At 48.8% G+C, this 15404-nt stretch overlaps 2 protein-coding genes across 2 annotated transcripts; one reads left to right on the plus strand and one right to left on the minus strand.

Moving 5' to 3' along the window:
- Positions 1-166: 166 nt before the first annotated feature.
- Positions 167-4177, minus strand: EAH_00050130 (hypothetical protein, conserved; the record flags this gene model as incomplete). Its single annotated transcript, XM_013391300.1, has 5 exons — positions 167-334; positions 871-1009; positions 1863-2164; positions 2930-2964; positions 3265-4177. Coding segments are annotated over 5 exons (1557 nt in total), but the record flags the coding sequence as incomplete, so codon positions are not given.
- Positions 4178-6220: 2043 nt separating this feature from the next.
- Positions 6221-14964, plus strand: EAH_00050140 (hypothetical protein, conserved; the record flags this gene model as incomplete). The annotated part of the gene is made up of 8 exons (XM_013391301.1): positions 6221-7690; positions 7977-9694; positions 10343-11732; positions 12056-12100; positions 12369-12452; positions 13021-13716; positions 13942-14095; positions 14516-14964. The coding sequence occupies 8 exons, from the start codon at positions 6221-6223 to the stop codon at positions 14962-14964; spliced, it is 6006 nt and encodes a 2001-aa protein (XP_013246755.1).
- Between the last annotated feature and the right edge of the window lie 440 nt (positions 14965-15404).

Raw genomic sequence — 15404 nt, forward strand, 5'->3', positions numbered from 1 at the left:
ATATATATATATATATATATTCGTGATAAAAATAATTATTACTGTATTGATCTTTCTACTGATATCCGTACTTATATACATATATATTGTACATTATTAGTTATATTTATTTTTACATATGTACATTTGTAGTTATACGTGCGGGTCGAAAGAAAAGTAGACTTACTCGGACGCGTTCGTGCGACTTGAGAAACGAGTCCGTTAGATTGATATCACACTTTTTGTCTCCTTCTTTTAAACAAAACAATTCATTTATGTTGCCCTCATCAAAGGAGGGCTGCCGCGACCAAGAAATATCTGCAAAGGGGAACCTCTCAGTGAGGCGGCTCTTCATCTACAGGAACATCGTTGGTTTACAACAGCAAAAACAAGTGTGAAGAAAAAGAATTAAACAGTGACATCATAAAAGGACAAGCAATACTTGTTGCTTGCTTGTAATGACGCACGCCGAAACACTTGAGCGCATAATAAAATACTCTAGACAGAGAAACAAAAAAATAAAAGAACTAAAATACTTGTTCAGCCTGTCTCTTTGTCTACAGACTGCTTACGTAGAGTGTAAATAATAATGGGAGATAGAGGAATATGAATATAGAAACGAGTATACATATATATGCATTTACCGTTATGCATTCCTGCTCCTTTGTTCATAGTGTTTAATTAAATGCGTGCAAGTACTAGAAACGGTTTGTCAGAAAGACTTTTAGTGCTTACACCTTGTATATTACTGCTCCTGTTAGTACTAAGCCTGCCTTTGCATTTCTGCACTTATCTTCCATAATATTTATATGTACAAAAAGCAAATACATATGTATATATAGACACACATATATATATATATATACATATGTTTACATGTTTTTATCTTACAGCTTCTGCTGCTTGTGTAATATGATGCAGCGCGAGGAGTTCTGTTTGTTCGTCTTTGCTTTCAAGTTGAAAAGGCAAAGGGTCCTCAGGGCCAACGTTGCGGCCGTAAGGATCTCCTAACCCTTCATCGTATATCGCTCTGCAGGTACAGCAGGGAGAACAACAATCAATAAACACGTGCACTAGCAATACAAGCACCTATATATATATATGTTTATATATATATATATGTATATTGTATACGTGCATATGCACATATACCTGTGTATGAATGTGTACTTTCATATATACATAGATGCATGAATATATATACAAATATTTACAGATTTATCTATACACCTATGCACCGATAGGTATAGATTATATTTACTTAGCTAGCGGTACATCTAGGTATATGGACTCATATATATGTACGTATGTAGATGCGAAGTACAATGGAGATCAACGAGTAAGCACTAGATAAACAAAAAGGCAAAACAGCAATAAGAAATGCAACACTGCAAGAGCAGCAACGACCAGAGAAGGAACCTCCAAGGAGATAAGATACGCAAAAGAAGCAGCAAGCGAACACATATAATATACCACTGTAAGCAGCAGATAGTCACATAATAGCATTAAGTTGTATAGTGTCACACGCAACATCTATTTGTCCTTTTCAAAGGCACACACATAAATAGCCACTGCCAATGATAAATAAATTAAACGACAAAACCGTTTATTTATTTTATACAGTTATTTAAATGAGGATGCCTGTACCTGTTGCTCTGTTGCACATTTCTACGCCGCTTAAGCAACAAATGCAAACTGGAAGGAATATGCATAAACAGTAAATTGCTTATTTACTTACAATATATATATATGCATATCATCTATTTACATATTTATTTAAATGACCACGATTTACATGACTTGTTGCGCTAGACTAAACGCATCATGTGCAGCGGGCCCGCGGGCCGATTGATTTTTCGCATTTAAGGTTTTTTACATCTTACTCGATGCGCAGAATTCCTTTTGGAGGCTCTTTTATGCTTTCAATGAGCTTGTCTGTAACTCTATTTAATCCTTTTTCCCGTTTATATGCAGCAGTCTCTTGCACGGACGAATGCAGAGCCTGCCGATGCCTCCATGAGTCACGAAGATAAGTTTCCAACAAAGTTGTGTCAATAGCTTCTTTTGTATTTAATCGTTTTAAATAAAACGCATCAGCAGAACAATTTGAAGAAAAATCGGGCAGTTCCGCCTCCGATTCGCCTAAAGAAGATCGCTGGACAGCAGCTTTGGAAAGAGAGGATATCTGCACACAGCACAGCAAGATAATAATGCGAGTAATTATGATATACAGTAATCATAATCATAGCGGGTCTAGTTCCAATATGTGATTAAGAAAATACTCATGAAGAATTTGCGGAAACAGGAAAACACCATTTTCATCACGCAGTGCGGATAATAATGAAAAAGGACAATCATATATAAGCAAGAAGGCAAGGAAATATATAAATATAGGTGAATATGCATGAACCCCTGTGGCGACCGGCAGAATATTCCACATATTTGCTATATTAAGAAGACAGCAAATATATATGCATATATAGTAAGCACATAGACAATGAATAAACGCATGCATATATATATATATATATGTAAGTACGGTAAATACTTAACAACTTTACAAATATACATAATAATATATCCACGTGTATACATATATATATACATATGTGTATATTATATTTTCTATGTGCTTACCATAGCAAATATATATAATATTCTGAATACATATATATATATATATACATAAATTATGGACGGAATCGTACATTTATATATTGTACAATTGTGCAGATATATATATGTATGTATGTATGTATATGTATACTTATTTTTACATAGTATACTTGAGCTGATATCAACAGGCTGTGCAGTCACCTGCAGTGGAGAGCCATAAAACACAATTGGACACAATGCAGCAAAATTTGCAAATCAGAAGAAAACCAGAAAACAGCAAAAAAGGAGAAAGACAAGAAGATATTTCAATACCAACTTGTATGAGGCAACCTACCGAAGACTTCGGATCAGGTTCAGTCCAGTTTGCGCCTGTCACCACAACGAGAAAAACAAAAAAGATAAAACCAATAAATAAACTATCACTGTTGATTTAGTATAGTGCCTACTTTTGTTTCGTTCTGAATGGAAGGCAGCACCACTTTGAAAAAATGAAAGGGCATAATATTCAATAGAAAAATGTTATTATAACAACACTTCTAATACTGGCAACAACTTTTTTGAATGGCATTCATAATTTTAAAAGAATAGCAATACACTAGTAATGATAATAATAATACTCATAATAAAACATTATGGCAACAAGACCAAGTATTTTTCTACATTTCTTACATAACATATCCATGTCCTTCGGATCGAAATTTGTTTGTTGCTCATCTCCTGTATTTGCTGTTCCTCTTCTAGGCGTCCATTTTCTGTCTTTCGCCTTTGTGTATTGTAGCAAGTAGTCTTTCTTTTTAATGTGGGGCATAACTTTCCAGTGTTCTGCTGCTGTATCGTCATCAGCGAACCGCTGCGGCATTCGTTTGTCACCTAACAATAGCTGCTGCATATCTGGGGCCTTTACTGGGTTTTTCTGCTGCAGCAGCTGCTGCACTCCCTCCTTCCTTTCTTTCTTTTCTGCTGCTTCTGCTTCTTGCGTTTGCTTCTGAAGAGCAGCGAGCCTGTTTGAGTTAGCAGAGGTTTGTTGGGGGAGGCCCACCCTGCTCTTCTTTTGGGGCTTCTCTTCCATTACGCTCTTGCTCTGCATTTCTTTTCTGTCGTGCAATGTAGGAGGTTGTTCATATCTCAAAGAGGAAGAGGGGCCCGCAGAGGGTTCAGCATCAGCAGCACGGTGGCCCACCTGCTCCTTCGCTGCTGCTTGGTCTACTTCCCTTTTCTGCGCTGTCTTTACACCCGCCATCCCTGCTGGGGTGCCATTGTCTTTACTGAAGGCAGAAATGCTATCTTTGTGTACAATGGAGTGGGTTTTTGTGTCTGTTGTAGCTGCGTTCTTTTCGCTGTGTAGACGCCTCTCCCCCCTATGCCGCACTCTTTGGGCATCCTCCACAGTCAACAAACTCCGCGAGGACTTTCTGGTTTTCTTCGCTGCTGCTGCTGTCGTGGAGGTGTCTCGACCGGGTGCCTGATGCTGCTGCTGCTGCTGATGCTTTTGCTGCTCCTGCTTCATCTTGGCGGGTGGGTTGCTGCTCGCCACTGGGCCACTACTACGGGAGGCCCCGCGAGGAGGTTGGGGGAGCGGCATTGTGCTGAAGTCTGGGAAGTTTTCACAGCAGCATTCAACACCTATAGGGGGAAAACACAAAAAAGGAAGAGGGAGAGAAGCAGCAGCAACTCATGGGCTCATCCGTGTCTCCACTGGCTGCCTCGGCCTCCATGTGCAGCAACGTCGGTATCGGACGTGGTTGACACAGTGCGAGAACTGTGAACGTTTGTTTTGTTCTTGCTGTTGCTGTTTGGCTGCTGCTGCTGCTGCTGCTGCTGCCTAGCCGTGTGAGAGGGCAGTCGGCAGCGCGGTTGAGTGGAGAGCAGGAGCTGTTCGTCGTTGATGCCGTTGCGACTGAGGAGAAGGGAGAAGAGGAAACGAAGTCATTATGTAGGTTTAAGGCGTCGCATGCGGCAGCATTTGTTGGCGCATGACGAAACGAGTGGAGCAGCAGCTGCACGCGAATGATTTCGGCTGCAGCGCAAGTGGTTTAATTGGTGCCTGTCTTTCTTCTTATTCCAAGGGAGTTAAACATACAAATAATATTGAAGAGTTTATTTGAACTTTAGTCCAGAATAACGCCAGTCCGCAGGCACAAGCCGCTCACACTCCCTGCTGCCGGCGTTCAGTGCGTGCGACCGAGGACAGAGCAGTCCTTCTCTCAAACAAGGAGGAGCAATACAAAACCCCCTTGCAAATACCATTTAAAGCAAACCAGCAACTTCTAAAGTTTGCAGGACTCTCGGATTTAATCAACAAGAACAACAGCAGCAGCAGGCAGCAAGAACCGCCGCACGCTGTGAAAATCGATGCTAGCCGACGGACTATAGACGGAAGCAGCTTCAGTTTGCCACAACAAAATCATAGGAATAGACAATAGCTTGGAGCTTTTAAACGGAATAGTAGGCGAACAAAATAGCCAATTCGCTGAGGCAAACAAAAACTAGAACACAGAAGATTGGCAAGAAAATTCAGTAGCTGCACTGCAGCCTATAGTAGACCGCGCCGCGGCTGTGCGTGGATGTTACCAGAAAACAGTCGCCATATTTATATTTATTCTTATATATATATATATCTACTAACTAAACCAAATTGTTGTTTTCTTCTCCAATGCAATGAATTTTTCGCCTTCATCTGCCGGGAATCGAACCCTGGCGAACAAAGGGCCGCAACTGCCGGGGGGAGCAGCCGACCCCCGCCTGTCTGCTGTTGCGTTTCATCTGTTGATGTGGCCAGTTTCTTGTTATTTGCTTATTTATATTTTGAGTTTTCTTCCTCTTATCACTGCCTTAAAATGACTCCACTGCAGGGCAACCTGTGCCCTCCGCCTCGTACAGCAACAGTAACGATGCCTTTCACGTGTGGTGTAGCAGCAGCGTCATGATACAACCCTTCTCTTTCCTCAAAACCAAACAGAGCAGCTGCTGCACCGGGTCATGCATGGCCTGCCTCCTCCCTCACTGCTTCATAGGCCCAAACTTCGAGGGGCTTGTCGGTAGGGTCCCGCCTAAGGCCCCCTGTACGGGGGGCCCCTTCAGGGGGCCTCCAGGGCCCCCTGCTGACGACCCTATTCAAGGCTCTTTTTCAGCTATGCCCTTCCCCTTGCCTGCTGCTGCTTTGCCGGCTCTTCCCTCGGAAGCCTCAAGGGGGACGCCCAAATCAGTGAACAGGGTGTCCTTTAGGGGGGCACCCAACCTCCGTAAGGGCCCTCCTTTTGTTAAGAGGTTCTTTCTCCCGCTGCTAGCGCTTCTATCGGTTTTATGGGTTGGTTCATGCGAAGCAGCAGCAGCATCACCTGCTGCTGCTGCTGCTGGCTGCAGAAGACTCTGGGGCTTCACGCAGCGGGTTAAGATGGAGTTGAGAGAGCGGCTCGCAGGCGAGGGGCCCCCAGCAGCATTTTGCTGCTCCTCATTCTTCTGCCCTTCGCCGCGCGCACGAAGAACTGTTGCTTCTTTCAGCGCCAGACGCAACGTCATCAGCGGCACCAGATGCAGCAGATGTTACACCAGTGGCACCAACATCTGCTACAACAGCAACAACAGAAGCAGCAGCAGCAGAAGCAGCAGTATCGAACCTGCGTCAATGCACTGCAGCGTATCGCTGCTGCTGCCTTTGAGGCCGTTTGCTCCCCATGGGAAGAAACAGCGAGGGGTTCTCCTGAAGGTCTATGAGTTTCCCTCTTCTTCGCCCTTGTGCGGTGCATCTGCTGCTGGTGCTGTTTCTGCTGATGCTGGGGGCGCCGCAGTAGAAACCACACCAGAAGCAGCAACACCAGCAGAAACCACACCGGAAGCAGCTACACCAGCAGCAGCAGCATCAGCAGCTGCAGCGCTCTCGGCGATTGTGTCGCAAGTGGAGTCCTTGGAATCTGCAGCAGTAAGCTGCTCTCTTCAGACACCTTCGGGTGTATGCACATCTGAGGAGGTGCGGCGGGCCACATCGACACTAAAGACCCTTACAAGTTTGCTCTTGCAGATGCTGCAGTGGCGCTCTGTGCCTTCTTCTCTCCTCTCAGCTTCTCACGACATCCTGCTGCGCTCAACGACCCTTTTCCATCAATGGACGCATTCAAATACCCAAAAAACTCCAAAACAAAGGGGCCTCCAAGGGGGCCCCCAACAAGATTTCCAGAGGGGCCCACATAGGGGGCCCCCCCGAGGGGGCGGCTTGACCCAGGGGGCTTCTTTGGAGGGTTCTTGCCGGCAGGGGCCCCCGCCCAGCAGCAACGAACTTCTACTGCTGCAGAACGCGTGGCACATAGCTAGTGGTTATCTTGAAACTCTGCAGCAGTTGCAGCAACAGCAGCAGCAGCAGCAGAAGGTGATGCAGCTGCTGCTGCAGCGCAAAGCTGGCGACTCCACTTTTGCACTAATGCTGGCCGACGATCTGCTGCTGCTGCAGCAATACCGCCGCGACTGCCTTTCGAATCTTGCTACGCGCATTTCGTCTCTGACCGGCAGAACAGCAGAAACGCAGCAAACGCAGCAGCAGCAGGTGCCATGGGATATCGCTCATCTCCAGCGTGCCCATGGTGTGTCTGCTGCAGAGACAGCCGCAGCTGCTGCGGCACTGCTGCAGCAGGGAGTGGCTGCAGCAACGGTGCTTCGGGTGGCATCCTCCTTATTGAGCCCCTTCCAAGGTGCCTGTACACCTGGCGAGTCGCATGCACCATTCTCTTTAGACCGATCTGCTGCAGGGCAAGGTTTAGCTGAAGGTACTGCAAATACAGAGACCAGCAAGATACAGACTGTTTCCACAACGGCAGCAGCTGCAGCGGCACCTCCCACCCGTAATCTCGGCGCAGCAACGCATCTGCTGCTGGCCCGAGCCTTTGCTGAAGAAGGTTGCAGCAGCCGAGCACAGCAGCAACTCGTCATGGCGCTTAGGGGCTCCCAAGAAGGGGGGGGCTCTGCCGCAAGTAATACTATCAACGAGACATCTTCCATCCAGGGGGTACCCAAGCACGGAGAAGAGGCAATAGGAGAGACCCTGCAGCGTGATGCGGTTGCTGCTGCAGTTTCTGTTGCTGCAGCAGCAGTGAAGGATGGGGAGGTGCGTTAACTGCTCCTACAGAGTATTTGCTGCTTCTGCTGCTTCTACTGCACGGTCTTTGCTGCTGCTGCTGCTGCAGAGTCGTTGCTCCTGCTGGAAGCTGCTGCTTGCCTGCTGTCATCTGGTTCCAAGTTAACTGCCGTAGCACCCGACGCTGCGCTTACTGCTACATGCGTCGTTTCCCTTGCTGCTATAAATACCTCTCCACCCCACTTTTGCTGCTGCTGTTACTGCTGCCCTTGCTGCTGCTGCTGCTGCTGCTACTGTTTGTGCGCACTACGTACAGCTGGAGAGGGCCTGCGCTGCTCTGCAGCTACTTCCTGTTTGTGTCTCCCTCCGTTTCTTCCGCACCTTGCTGCCCGTCTCTCTTGAGCTGTCGCGTCGCCTGTTGTTGCATGAGGGCCCATTTGGGGACCCCTTAATTGGCCTGGTAGCGCAACATTTTGCTGCTTCTGCGCTGCTCGCCAGGGAGGCCCTGCAGCAGGGAGAGGGGCTGGAAGCAGCAGCAGCTGCACTGCAGCAGAGCCAAATGGCTATAGCTAGGTGGGCCCTGCTGCCTGTGTTGGGCCCTGCTGTCTCTGCTGCTGCCTGCAAGCTGGTGGACACGGTGTACGTACACCTGAAAAGCTTGCTAACTTCACGCCCCCCTCCGGTGGATCTCTCGCTGCAGCAGCAGCAGCTCCTTGCGGCCGCTATCGAGGCCCTCTTCGCTGGTGGGGCTACGCAGCAGCAACAGGGTCAGGAACTGCTCTCCCTTGCTGCTTTTGCAGCTGCAGATACGAAGATAACGGAAAATAAAGGACAGCAGCATCAACAACAGCAAAAAGGGGGATTAGGAGTAGGAGAGGGGATGAGCCAAGAAGGAGAAACAACAACAGCACAAACGAGAAGAGATACAACAAAAAAACAGAGAGATTCCGCGCGTTGTCTCATTGCTGCTGCTTTTATAGGGCTTGGAAACGCTGCACAATCACTTTTGAGAGAAGCCGAAACAGCCGCAGTAGCTGCAGCAGCAGCACCAGCACCAGGCGCTGCAGAAGCGTTATACACTGAAGCTAAGGATGCAACGGCGGCAGACAGAGCAGCTGCAACTGCTGCTGCAGCACCTAGGCCAGCAGCTACAGGCGCATCAGCAAGCGCACCAACCATCTTCGAGAACGTCACTCCTCAACCACCAGCAGCAGCAGCGGCAGCAGCAACAGCAGCAGCGGTAGCAGCACCAGCGATAGCAGCGACGGCACCAATAACAAAAGTAGCAACAGCCGAAGCAGCAGCAGCAAGAGCAGCAACAGCAGCAACGCCAGAGAGAGCAGCAACAGCAGCAGCAGCAGCAGAAGTAGCAGCACAAGCAGCACGACTAAAAAGCCTTGCACGCTGGCTGCAGTCGTTGGCTGCGGCGTTCACGGGAGAAATGCCATATGAGGTTGTCGTTGCTGCAGGGCAGGTGATGCTTGCAACGTCTCGTTTAGGCGTACTGTCTGAAGAGACAGGATCTGCTGCTCCTGCTAACTCAGCCACGATTGCCTCTCTTCAACAACCCATACAGCGGAAGAGAGTAGCTACAGCAACAGCAGCAGCAGCAACGGCGGCGGCAACGCAGCAGCAGCACCAGAAGCAAAGGCCGACGAGCTGTCAAGACACACCGATGGTAGTAGAGAGGCAGCAGCAACTGCTGTCGCTCCTGCGGCGGCAGCAGCAGAATGGCGATGCAGCAGCTGCGCTGCTTCTGCTGAAGACGCATGTGGATCTTGCTGCAGCAGCAGAAGCAGCACTGGATACTGCAGCTGACAGGGTCGTAGGCAGACAGGCAACGGATGAAAACAAAAGCAAAGACAAAGACGAAAAAAAAGACAAGGATAAGGGGAGAGAAGGCAACATCAACATAGAAAGAGACAGCCTCGCTCACTCTATCAATAGTGCATTGGCTGCCAGGCCCAGCATGGACTGCTTCTACTTCGCTGCTGCTGCTGCTGCTGCTGCAGCAAATCCGGCTGCTGCGCTTGAGTGAGCTGCTGCTGCTGCCTATCGTCCTTTCACGTGTTTACTGTCTGTCTGAGGGGAAGTTGAGTCTAGAGATGAGCAAAGACAGAGAAGGATACAGACTTTGCGTCTCCGCCTCGGTCTCTAGGCCTCTTTCTGTTTTGTCTCTCTTTTCCCCCCTCTCTCTATTTCTCTTTGTATATCTTCTCCGTTTCTGTCTTTATTTCTGTGTAGATATCTTTGGTTCTTTTCCTTCTCCGTGCAGCTATCTGCATCTGTACACAGTAACTCTATTAAATAGGCAGTGCACGCGCTACTGAAAGCATTACATACATAAATAAATATGTGTATATATACATGTGTATACATATATATATATATATATGAATCCATATATATATATATATATATGTAGTGCGCATGTGCGTGCGTATGCATATTTATGCACTATATATATATATATATATAGTGCATGCATTATGCGAATGCACCCTATTCAGTACATATATATATATATATATATGCATGTGCATATAACTATATGTGCATCTACCTCTACATAAACATAAATAATTAAATATGCATGTACACATTTCCATATATATATCTATATCTATATATATATATATATATATATATATATAATATATGCATTTTGGCTGGGGTGTTCAGGGTTGCTGCGCTGCAAGAGAAGTTCAGCGGCAGCCGCTGGGTGAAGACCTACAACGCTGCCATCAAGGCTTCTGTTGCTGCTGTCTCCTCTATCTTTCCTGGAGGCCTAATAGCTCCTTTTTCACGTGCTTCTCGCGCTGTCTCTTCTGTCTCTCCTGCCCCCCTCGCTGCCTCCCCCTCTGTCTCTATCTGTGCTGCTGCTCCTGCTGCTGCTCCTGCTGCTCCTCCTGCTGCTGCTCCTGCTGCTGCTTCTGGCGTCCTAAAAGAGGATCCTGTTGCTGCACTGCAGCGCGTGTCCTCAGCAGCACTTGAGGTGTACACACAGCTGCGCTCGAAGGGCCCCCTTCCCAACTACAACACCTTCCTCTTGACTGCTCGCCTTCTTTCAGCATTCACGGCAGCTGTTGTTGCTGCTGCTCCTGTTGCTACAGCTTCTGCTGCTGCTCATCATGAACTCCGCAGGGATACTACCGGCTTGGACAACACCATTTTGCTGCATTCAGCAAGAGATGCTGCAGCAGCGGCATATTCCCTCTCAAGCGATTACGAAGACTCGCTGCTGAGGGGCCCTCTCCGCGCGAGAGCCCTTTACAGAGCCCGCGTACAGCAGCGGCAGCAGCAACAGCGGCAACAGCAGCAGCAGCAAAAACAGCAGCAGCAGCAGCAGCAGCCAGAGGTACGGTATTTGCTAGATGAGGTGCTGCAGCAGTACACCCCTTGGGTCCACGGCGAGTCGATGAGGGTTTTGCTGCTGCAGAATGAATTCCAAGGCGCTCTTCTTCTCTTTGATTGCCTCCTCACCTTGAGGCAACGCCTGCGCCACGAACTCCATACACTGCAGCAGCAGCAGCAGCCACAGCAGCAACAACAGCAGCAGCAACAGCATTGGCAGCGGCAGCAGCTACAGCAACAGCAGCAGCAGCAGGACCTACTGCCGGATCTGCCGCCTGGGGTGTTGGATTTGGCTTTGCGGGCGTTGGAAGGCGCGAGACTAACGGGAGTGTCTCCTTCGTGGGCCTCAATTGCCCCCCTGTTTTCTTCTTCTTTTCCTTCTTCTTCTTTTTCTTCTTCTTCTTTTTCTTCTTCTTCTTCTTCTTCTTCTTCTTCTTCTTCTTCTTCTTCTTCTTCTTCTTCTTCTTCTTCTTTTTCTTCTTCTTCTTCTATTGCATCTGTTTTTTCTGCGACTCCTCTGTCTCCTTGCCCCCCTGCTTCCTCTCTGTCTCCTTCTCCTGTCTCCGCCTCCTCGCCTCGATGGAAACTGAGAAGACAGCTGGCGGGCTTGTCAAGGGGAAGGCTTCGTGCAGCAGAACAGCTCGAGAGATATCTGCAGACGCGAGAACAAACGAATTTACATTTGTATATCCCCCACAAACCGCAACTCGATGCCCAGGTATGCTGCTGTAACAGCAACAAGGGGCCCCCAACTCAGTTAGCCCCGGAAAGCAGGTTCCCCCTGCGGCACACTCCCCCTTTCGGATGCCCCATGCGGTTCGTGTGGGGCCCATGCTCAGCAGGATACACAACGTAGCAAAGCATCAAAGGGGATCCTCTTCGTACCGGAAACGACTTTGCACTCTTCCGTCACTTGCGACAGCGACAATAGCAGATATGCAGCAGCAGCAGCAACACTAACAGCATTAGCTTGGTTGCTGGTGTGTTGCTGAGTATCTCCGGCCTCTCTTGAAGTTCTGTTTTCCTTTCTGTGTGGTGCAGCTTCCAGACCAAAGCACCGCTGCAGCAAATGCAAAGGCTCGGCTGGTAGGCCATTCATACAAGGGGTATTAGGGGAATAAGGGAAGGAGAGGGGGCCCCGAGGATTTACTCAGCAAGCACCGCAATGAGGAGCCCCTTGCTATTTACCGGGTCCCCTTATTGTTTGCGGGGGCCCCCTTGAAACCCCTGAGGGCGCCTGGGGGCCTTTAGCGGATTAGAAATTGGCGTGTGTTGGTGCTTGCATTTCTGTGCGTGTACATGCCGTGGGCGCGTGCGTTTTGCTTTGCTCTGTTGTGGGGTTGCACTGCGGCAGATGGAGGCGGAGTCTGTAGAAGAATGGAGCAGAGAACTGGCAAACTTAAGGAAAGAACAGAGAGAAGGCCAAACGCGAATTTGGGTAGGCAGGGTTAAGGTGTACACACACCTTTATGCTACATATCTGGTGGCACGTGCGCAGCGACTGATTGACTCTCTTATTGTTCTGCTTGCTTCCTTGCCAGATACTCGTGTTTGTTGTGCTGGTTTGTGAATTCGTCGTCTTGCTATTCAATTGTCTTGGGTATTTCTTCGTTCGTTTGTTCATTCGTTGGTGGTCTTGCTCGTTTGTCTGAAACTCTCTGTGCAGTTGGGGTGTTAGGGGTTTGTTCTGTTTTGCTTGCTTCATTTCTTTGCTTGCCTGTTTGTTTGCTTTTCTTCGTTGTACACCCAGTTGAGGTGACCCTGCAGCGGCAGGTCCTATAGCTCAGTTGGTTAGAGCATTCGGCTAATAACCGAAAGGTCGCCGGTTCGAGACCGGTTGGGACCATTGATTTACATTATACATCTGTGATTATATATATATATATATATATATATATATACATATATGTAAATCATGTTGCAGCATGCAGCTTCGTCCAGCTTCTTGTTGTATGCTTTCCCTCATAAAATGAATGACTGTGTTGCTTCATGCGGCGCCACTGCAGAGGGCAGACGAAGAACAAATAATTAAAAAACTCGTCAGCAAATTCGGAGGGGTCGCCGCCATACAGACACTTCACAAGCAAGCCCAGCAGCAGCAGCAGCAACAGCAGCAGCAGGAGCAGCAGAGGTGCCAGCCGTACCAGAAACTGCAACAGCACGGAACAAAGAGAGCGCAGCAGCAACAGCAGCAACATGAACGGCAGCAGCTCCACAAGATACGGCAGCAGCAGCAGCAGCAGCAGCACCCTCCTGAGCCGTCGCCGCCTCAGCAGCAACAGAAGCAAAACCAGGAGGAGGAAAAACTCGTGCGTATGCCTTCGCCTTTACATTTTTGTGAATCGGATATGGCTGCGGTGCTGCTGCTACCGCCTCTCCTCTGGTCTTCTGCCTTGGAGACTGAAATGGCGCGAGGGGCCCCACGTGAAGTCCAGTCCATTTTGGAGCTCCTCTTCAAAGTAAATGCTGCTGCGGCTGCTCGTTCTGCTGCTAGTGTTGCTTCTGCTGTTTCTCTTTCTGGTGTTTATGCTGGTGGTGCTGTTGATGTTGCTGCTGCTTCTCTTGCTGCTCTTGTTGCTAATGCTGCTGCCAGTGCTCTTTCTGCTGCTAGTCCTGCTGCCGCTGCTGCTGCTGTTAGTAGCATCGGAGGCTCCGCTGTTGCCTTTGCTGCTGCTGCTTTTTCTGCTGTTGTTTTGGATCCGGTAGGGTCGAAAAGGACTGGCGCTGCAGCGAGAAGCACCAACAGCCTGTGCCTTTTCTTGGTTCGGTGCTAGCTCCTTTCTGAATGGTTTTGCTGCATACAGCTGCACTCTCCCGAAGCAGCAGCTGCAGCAGCAGCTGGTGCTGCTGGTTCTGCAGACGCTCATGGTGCTGCCGCTTCTAATGGGCTGCGTATGCATGCGCACGTGCGTTGTTCTGTGGGTCAGACGGCATCGCTTGACTCGTCTTTATCTCGGCAGGTACTGCGTCCTTTCCCTGTTGCGTTTTCTCTTCTTTTGTTCTTCGGCCGCTCGCGGTTCGCCAGCGCGGCTGTGGATTTGTTTTCATTTTGGTTGGCTCTAACCAAAGCAGAGACTACAGGTGTACATACACCCAAGTATGTTGCACCCACCGTCGCGCATGCAGCCAGACTTCTGGAGGTTGCTGTCCGAGCCACTGCTGCAGCAGGTAAGCCCCCGAAGCCCCAACCTCTTCTCCTAAAGCTACAGCTAGCATCGATACTGACTTTACCCTAAGTATACTGAGAGGAGCAACGCCTGGTGGCTTTTCCTTGTGTGTAGCAGTAGAAAGGTAGCGAGAAAAGGGGAGGCCGATTTTAATGCATTAAGTACAACTTGGTTACAGTGATATCTTTAAAACGGCGAGTGAAAATGGCATTGTCGAGGTGTATGTACAGCTATACAATGAGGCACTTTGTCAGGTGTATACGCAGCTATTTACTGCCAGTGGCGTTGTAGCTTGTAAAGGAAAAAGGTATTATGCGTTGTTGCTTATATGCAGGTCGATGGGAGTTGTCTCTGGAGGCCGTTGAGGCATTCCTGCGCAGTCGTAAATGGCTCATTTCTGAGGTGTATGCACACCCAACCGACGGAGGTGCTCGCCGTTTGCGTCTTCACTTCTTTCATGCTTCTCTGTCTCGCGCTCTGCGTCTTCTGGCCTGCCAGTTAGCTAGCCACTCCTTAGCAGCTAGCGGCGAGCTGCAGCAGGTACAAGAAGACTTCGCGAGGAAATGCGCCGCCTGGTGTGGCGGATGTGGGGCCCCACAGTGGTCTGAACAGACACCCCAGGCCCGGTCTCTTAATGCCTTGCTTGAGGAGGAGACAGCCTTTGCTTCTCTTAAACGGGAGTTGAACAAATTCCGCCGAGGCCGCCTTACGCACTTCATTGCGCAGGACTCACCAGGCGTGCAGATAGCTCACGCGACACAGCAAACTGCTTCTAAGAGATAGAGGCATGCACATAAATTCAGGGGCCCTGCAGCACCAACAACCGACCACCGGAAATGAGGGTTTGTTGGTTGGATTTACCCCATTTAGTACTGCAGCGGAGGACTCCGCGGGAATCCCTTTGGATAATGACGGCCTCTTTTCTTTTTAATTTGCACAGCTCCCGTGCACACATTTTTTGCACGTTCCGCTTATTCCTCCACCAATTTCATCTCTTCACGCACGCCTACCCACGCTTATATATACAAAACGCACATGTCACTTGGACAAATGCACACACGCACATACACACATACACATACACATACGCATACACATACACACACATACACACACACACACACTCCACTCTCCAACACACAGGCTTCTGAACGTCCCATGATCAACATTCCCTTCCTCTATCCTCAATAGGCCTTCACACTTGCGCATTCCGACCGACAGGA

This window comes from Eimeria acervulina, genomic scaffold, assembly GCF_000499425.1.
Source record: "Eimeria acervulina Houghton genomic scaffold, Eah_scaff830, whole genome shotgun sequence".
Lineage (NCBI taxonomy): Eukaryota > Apicomplexa > Conoidasida > Eucoccidiorida > Eimeriidae > Eimeria > Eimeria acervulina.